At 44.7% G+C, this 7571-nt stretch overlaps 1 protein-coding gene across 1 annotated transcript in view; it reads left to right on the top strand.

Moving 5' to 3' along the window:
* The window catches only part of LOC104281820 (granulocyte colony-stimulating factor receptor-like), a 187944-nt gene extending 181085 nt beyond the window's left edge, over positions 1-6859 (top strand). Inside the window, exons 15-22 of the mRNA XM_009879869.1 lie at positions 249-252; positions 853-915; positions 1734-1809; positions 2652-2700; positions 3515-3599; positions 4505-4563; positions 5798-5989; positions 6734-6859. Coding sequence (XP_009878171.1) covers positions 249-252; positions 853-915; positions 1734-1809; positions 2652-2700; positions 3515-3599; positions 4505-4563; positions 5798-5989; positions 6734-6859 — 654 coding nt within the window. The remainder of the gene's footprint in view (positions 1-248; positions 253-852; positions 916-1733; positions 1810-2651; positions 2701-3514; positions 3600-4504; positions 4564-5797; positions 5990-6733) is intronic.
* The last annotated feature ends 712 nt before the right edge of the window (positions 6860-7571 follow it).

The raw sequence follows: 7571 nt of genomic DNA, 5'->3' as shown, positions 1-7571 counted from the left end.
GCTGCCCGCTGCCCCTGCCCCTGCATGGCGGGGACCTGCTGGGGCAGCTCCGAGGCCGGAGGTCTCCGGCAAAGCCGCCGTGAGCTGGGCCGAGGCGCGGGCTAGAGCCCTGGCGTGGCTTCTGCATATGCTGTTCCCCCACCGTAAGCATGGGAGGGTGTGCGGCACCCTGCTCTCACCGCCTGTGCCGGCAGCCCTAACAGATCCTGAGCTGAGCTCACGTGCTTCTCGGCCAGTTTCGTTTGCAGGCAGGTACGTGGACGGGCAAAGTCTGTACTTGAAAACACATTGGAGGCACACGTAAATAACCTGAAGCAGATATTGGTTCCCGTAGCAGGGGCCTTGAAAGAGCAGTTGGAAGAATTTGTTCTTGAAAGGTCAAAGAACAGCTCAATTCAGGCTGCTGCTGAATGTTCTCATCTGTACAAAGCCGTGGTGGTCAAAGGTTGTGCCTAGGTCTTGTCACTTCTGCGCTGCCCGTATAGCTCACACATGCAATTACTTGAATTAGTTCATCAGTTTAAACCCTTCAAATGAACACAGTTTGGCTGAGGAGCCCTTGTATGCTCTGCTCAGTGTCTGTAATCTCTTCCTGCTGCTCTGTTCTTCTCACCATTTGTGTTCAGGTCACCCTGAAGCAGCACAGCTTCGCCCATTTGTTTCAGCATGTGTGTGAGAAGCACACTGAACTGTTCCATACTCTTTTAGGACAAAAGACCTGGCTGGCCACTGATCACCTTGGAGTCTTAAGTACTCTGACCAGTTTTCTAGTACAGACCGGGCAATATTTAATGTGTACATAGGTAAAAAAGTGCACACAAGTCTGACAAATCTTTGTTTCCTTCCATCAAGTTTGCAGTCCCTTTATTCAGACAGCCAGATGTTACGCCAGACCTGTGAGAAGAAAGAGGAAAGGTATGTCAGGATGAATGGGATGAAGTGGCAAAATGTTTTACTGTTGATATTATCAGAGTTGTACCCTAATGCTGCAGGAAGAGAGGGTATTTGGAGACATTAGTGGTTTTCACTTTCGTGATGAGCTTTGTGACTTTAGAAGAGAGAGAGGAAATATGATCCCCGTTGCAGAATTCTGTAATCCTGCAACTTCTTGATGGGTAATCACAAGGGTGGGGGAGCCAGACTCTTGGTAGTGCCAAACGGTATAATGAGGGGCAGTGGTCCCAAATAGCAGCTCAGAGATGTTTTGGCTGGACACAAAAGGAAAAAGGATTCCCTGGGAAGGCAGTGCAGCTTCACAGGGGGGCTCTGGAATCTCCATCCTTGGAGATTTTCGAGGCTTTGATAGACAAAGAAATGGTGACAGTCCCACTTTAAGGGGGAGATTGGACTAGAAACTTCATAAGGTCCTTTTGTAAACCTTTTTGTGGTTCTGTGCTTCTAGAAATAGTTCCTTGCAAGCTCAAAAGTTACTTAGAAAATTCAGCCGCTCATGAGCATGTGGGAAATTAGCAATTGTCTGCAGCACTTTAGCCCACTGATCTCAGCGGGCGATACACCATGTTGTAAATCCAGAGTGCTGAAGGTGAGAGACTGGACCCAATTTTAGTCACTCAATTCCTGGCACTTCAGCTTGTTCTCTGAAATTCTTCCTTCTTATATGGAGCATGCAGTCTGTTTTCTTTGCAGCTTGTTTCCTCTGATCTAATTTGCAAGCATGTTCCAAGCTCTGACTTTGTACTGCTCTTCCTCAAATGTTAATCTTCTCTTTGTAGACATCCCCAGCCATTTGGATGATCTTCCTCCCACAATGTTGAAGAAAGATTATGCCAATGTCCCAATAATAAATAGGTATGATACAGGGAAAGGGAGCGACCGTTCTCTTCAGACATTTGTATCTTAGATGCACACAACCGAAATATGCAGAAGCTGTCACCTGTTTGGTAATTAATGAATGTTGTGATCACTGGTATGCAGTTTAGCACAAAAATTGCAAAGTCCTTTTGAAAGTCAAATTTGCAAAAGCAGCCACTGATTAGGGATATGTAAGGTTTTTGTTTACTGAATGTAAGATTAAGATTTAAGTGTTGGTTGCTCACATCTTCTGTGGACTTCATAGTCCATAGAAAAAAGAAATAATCTTGAAATACTAGAAATAACCTTCAAAGAAACAATCTATGCCTGTCTTGAACTCAGGTGCTAGATACTGTGTAGTTAAACAACTCAAAATGAATGTCTGCTTCTGAAATTTGGACCTGGAGTTTATCGGTTTTATGTTCTGATTCCAGAACTGCTCATGTGTGGTGCATGGAGAGCCCCCAGTGGTGCAATTGAGACTTTCACAGATCTTTGAAGGAGCCAGTCTTAAAATTAATTCTTTTGTCCTTGCACGCTTACCTGGGGGTTAATCTTCAGCACCCAGTTTGCAGGTAATGTTTTTGGAATTGATAAGACTTGAACTGTGCTTCCCACAGCAGCAAAACTACTCGATGCTTCTGCAATCGCAGCCATAATTTTCCTTAAGAATGCAAGAAACGGTGTACGGCTGACAGGTTTGGGAGAGGAGGAGAGTTGCTGTAAACTTGTGGAATAAAAGTTGAGAAAAGTTAATATGTTCTGAAAACCTAACCTCATTTCTGTTGTTAAATATACTTAATTTCTAGTTTATAAACTAATCTGCAATCTCTTTGCAGTGTTGACGATGTAGTGAGAAGACTGTTGTCACTGGAAATGGCAAGCCAGGTTAGTTTCATTCTACTTGCATAAAAAACTAGAGGATTTAGTGAGCACATTTGTGTAAGACGTCTATATTGTTAAATACCCTTCACTTACTTTATTTTTAAGTGTTGCTCGGTAACTGCAAATCTAAGGCTATGAAATACATGAGAGTGATAAGTCTTGTATGCTCTTAAAATTTATCATGCAGTCATCTTTATGATAATAATTGCATACTAAAATGAGAGAATATTAGGCAATCACAGGGGAGGTGAGCTGTGTTATGTTACTGTTGATGGTTGGCCTGCGTTCCAGAAAATAGTACACTGGACAGCAGATGTTCTTCAAATTACTTGTACTTTTTGTATGCCCAGAAAATGAAGTCAGCAAATCGTAAGGTAGCAGAAAGATCTTGCCATTTCTTGCTGCTTACCACTTGAGCTTAAAAAGATGCGAAAAGTAAAGGCTGGTGCCATGTGAGATCAGCTTCAGTTCTCTCTTCCATTCCCGAGAGCAGCAGGGCCTCTTAACACCCTTCTTCACCCTTCAACACCCAACACCATCTTGGGAAGAAGGATGTGCCTGGACTCTCGGTTAGAACAGTGGCGATGCTCTGCTCTGCTCTGCTGAGATCTTTTTGTGCTTCTTCACTGCTGTACTCTGAGCACTGTCCTGCAAGGAGCAGCTCCTTTGTTGCAGCGCTTTTTACACATTTTATGATGGATACTGAGTAAAGCTATTAATTACAAAGCCTTTATCTGAGCATTTGGGAAGAAAGTTGGGGTGTCTCAGACCTTTAGTGTCCCTGAGAAAGCGACAAGCTCTTTTCTGTTATCTGCAGAAGGAGAAGATGAAAATAAAGACACAGCAGCTGGTGGAGAAGGTCAGGAGGTCTCCCAACGACAATGGCTCCTTTGAGGTGCAAGGTAAGTTAAAAAGTAGAAGGACATTGTTGGCAGATTATACACCTCTGCTTTTATTCAGCTATTGCCACCCCAGCACTTCAAGTTTCCTGTATCGGTTAGGAGAAGCTCCTTCAGAAGAGCACCCGAGAGGCAGGTAGCCTGCAGTGTGCCCTGGAGGACCTGTTCAGGGTTTGGGAACGCTGCAGAGGCAGCGCATGCACTTACTGGCAGATGTCCGCTAGGGTGCTTTCCAAATTCCTACTCCATATCCGCCCTCCAAAGTCAGCACATGCACTGTTCTGCTTGAAGTGCTTATATGACATGAAGCATTGCACTGCATTCATTACCAGAATGAACTAGATTTAGCCATGGAACCCAAATTTCCCTCTGCATCAGAGAGCTCTGGCTGAAGCACAGTGTAGGGACAGTGCAGGATGAAGGCCATGCTGCCATTGACCACGATGCACTCCTTTATCATTAATAAAGGCCTTCAGTTTCTCAGCAGCTTTCTCCAAAGCCTGAAATCACAAAGAGCAGGCTGCTGCTCTTAGAAGAAAACTCTTAATTTTGTCTGGTCCTCCAAAGCTTAAAGCAAGTGAAGTGAAATGAGTGGTGAAATGAATGTCAAGTCACCAGTAATTAAGTGAGTGCAAGAGGCATTTTACAGATAAATTCATATGATCTGTTATTACAATTTTAACCTCTAATTAAACAGCTTCATAACAGCAATAGTTCTGACTCGGGTTATGTAGGTTGTGTTTTGTGGTTTGTTTTGCACTCGTTCAGAGGGCTATGCAGTAATATTTGCTGTGGTGCAGTGGGTACCCATAAGAACAGCAGTCCTCAACTGGCAATTTGACGGGAATGCAAATGATACCCTGGAAAGCTGCCGCTCTCACTCAGCTTCCTCTTTCTGTTCTTTATAGTTGCTGTGTTGACTGCCAAGATACGGACTTATGAGGAACATCTTCAGAGGCATCCCAAGGTAACTATCAGTAATCGGAGCCCACACGTCTGAGACAGCAGCTGCTCGTGTTGTTTTCTCAGTTTAGAACAAAAGGATTTTAATTCTGGGGATTATGGCTTTCCTAAGAAGGTTTATAAAATAGTTATAACTGTCCCCTGGTGCCAGTCTGGGAAACTTCTAGCTCAGTCACAGCTGCGTTCTCACCAACTGAAATATGGAGCGTGTTCTTTTTTGTTACAGGATTGGTGGAAATGGCTGAGCAGATACCTTTGAATGGAGGTTAACTAAATTTATCCTTGCTGCAGATGTGGCTTCACTGCTTAGTTTTCAATGTAATTACTGTTATCACTTCAGCAGCTGTATTCTCTCTTTGTTCTGCCGATGAAAATGCTTAGCAGGCAGGACTGTGTTAATGTCATAATGATCACTTTCCTACCTAAAGCTACCTGGCTTCAGAGCCCAAATTCGAAACATCAGAACTATGAATTTATGAACAATATCTATTAAAGACTATATAGTGCAAAAGGTGGGAAGTGGATTCATCAACTGCATTTGAAAAAAAAGTGCATAATTATTTGTTAATCATAAAAGTTTGAATGGTAAAACAGAATAGAATTCAGTTTTTATAAGAAGTCAGAAGTTGTACCAAATGTTTCAGCAGTAGAGACCTTTTGAAATTACTTGGATGAAACCTGCTTTTTACGCAAATTGCTTGTACAGGATAGGGAATTTCTCCCATGAGGGATTGCCCTGAATGGCATGGCTTGAGCTACGCATATTCTCTTTCAAAGAACAACCCAAACGGTCAGATAGAGCCAAGTCACATTTTATTTTCACATTTAATTTCTGGAAAAACAAAGGTAAATGCTTCTGTGTTATTTCTAGAATAATACATTTCAGGGGAAGCAGAGTTTTTAGCCAGTAGACCTTCCCTACAGCCTTTGCCTCCAAGCCAATGCAGCTTTTGCCACTGCCTGAAACTGCATACAAGTTGAAAACAGCCTTCAGGGTTGGGGGAGGAAGGTGCAGACACAGAATGAAGAAAGCAATTTCAGTGAAAAGTAAATTAAGTCTTCTCAGATCTCCTTGTAGTGACCTAATGTGCTTGCAGTATCTGCCAAGAAAAATTGTTCTAAGATACTGTCCTTAACCTGATTGTTTCCTTTCAGCCATAATCTAGTCTATTCTAAGTAATTTATTGGAATGGAAGTATAATCTGTCTGCAATCTAGTGAATGTTAAGTCCTTTGCAGGATAAAAGTAACCGCCGTCGCATGCTGATGGATATGGATCGCCGGAAGAAACTACTGGCATATCTTCGCCGTGTCCGCTATGATACCTTTGAAAACACCTGCAAGCAGCTGAATATCCAGTACACCCTACCCCCTCCCTACTCCAGAAGGGTCACCAAGCGCTGGGTTGTGAAGAAGGCTTTCTGTCTCAAGGTATGGAGCAGTCTGGAGAGGGGCACATAGCTGGAGTAGGAAAAATTCCCTTTTTTCAATTTAGACAGTTAGTTAGAGACAATTAAGACAGTTAGAAAAGACTGATAGTAAGTCCTTTTAATCCGTGCTTTGACTCTGATGATTCAAGACAGTGATAATGTCTGTAGAGAAATGCACAAGCTCGGCAAAGAGCTCCATGAAAGACAGTTATGTAGTGGGCAGTGAGGCATGTGCTGCGCTTGAGAACTTCAGATTGTGCTACTAGTTTGCTCAGAAAGGTATGATTCAAACGAGCTTTTTTTCAAAGCCTGGTATGGGAACTAATATGTGAGACAATTATATTTGATGGTAGCTTTGGAACAGAAATGTGGATACACCCACTGTCTACTTTAACTTGCTCAAAATACATTGGTGTGCAATATCTCTCGCTATAACTGAGCAGAATCAAAAAGCTGGATGTGACTTCAGTCTGTAAATACTAAACTTCAGTCCAGTGAAATTATAACCAAAAAACTGGGTAGCTAGAACAGAATACCTCCGAATCATACCCTGAAAGCAGGGCTGGCTAGAGTCGTGGAGGAGGCACACGGGAGGGAGTTGATCTTGCTGCACGGCATGTCTCCTGGCCTCTGCTACAGGAGCTCGGCTCCGTGCTGCAGCAGGCAGTAGTGGTGGAGCGGCTCTGCTCAGCAGCAGGAAGCTTTGTCTCTCCCCTTCTCTCACCTCCTCATGCTCCTCCTGCAGGTTTTTCAGGAGGTGCGGAAGCTGAAAGCCTCAGAGAGGCTAAAGCAGAGAGCAGAGTGGCGAGAGAGAGCAAGAGCGAGAGCTGCCAAGGAGAAAGAGGCGCAGTGTGAGGGGACACCCGTGTAAGTGGCACGTTGAGGCTGACGCAGCCGCTTTCTGACAATAAATGACCACCTGAAGACATGTTGCCTCTTTGCTTCTGTGCATGCGTTGTCTGCGCCATGGTGAGCACCCGGAAAAGTGCAACGAGCGTTTTAAGTGTTTTAGAAGTTTCATTTAAGGCTAGTGTGCTGGGCCGTGGTGTGAACAATTCGATCTGTGCAAGAGGAGGACCTGGGGGGGCTGCAGCCCCTTGGGCAGGGACGTCTCCAAGTGAGAGCAGCCCCGAGCAGCGCCAGCACTGTCCCTCTCCTGTCACCCCCTGGCCTGCTGGTAGGATCGCGCTGTCAGATAGCATTGACCCAGCTGCTCGCTGGGGACTTGGGCTGCGGGATGACAAATGAGGAGAGAGAATGAGGCGAAATGCTGCTGATTTGGAAACAAAGCAGCCCTGACAGTAGCTCAAAGTGCCTTTCCTCCTCACAGGAAGATGTGTGTCGATTCGGAGCTCTGCAGCTGTAGAAATCGGGTTAATAATCAAGTCTGTGATTTGCCAGCAGACTTACACATTTATATTCGTTCTCTGGCCATCATCCCTCCATCCCTCTCCAACTTGGCGACTTTGTGTGTTACACCGAAAACCCCAACGGTGGTTTCTCACGGAGGATCACCAGTACGCTCCCCCGGCGCGTGCTGCCCACCCGTCTATGGCTTCCAGCAAAGCCCCCCCGGTTCCCCT

The sequence above is a fragment of the Charadrius vociferus genome, unplaced genomic scaffold, assembly GCF_000708025.1.
Source record: "Charadrius vociferus isolate BGI_N301 unplaced genomic scaffold, ASM70802v2 scaffold562, whole genome shotgun sequence".
In the NCBI taxonomy this organism is placed as follows: domain Eukaryota; kingdom Metazoa; phylum Chordata; class Aves; order Charadriiformes; family Charadriidae; genus Charadrius; species Charadrius vociferus.
This window is presented reverse-complemented; position numbering and strand designations above follow the sequence as displayed.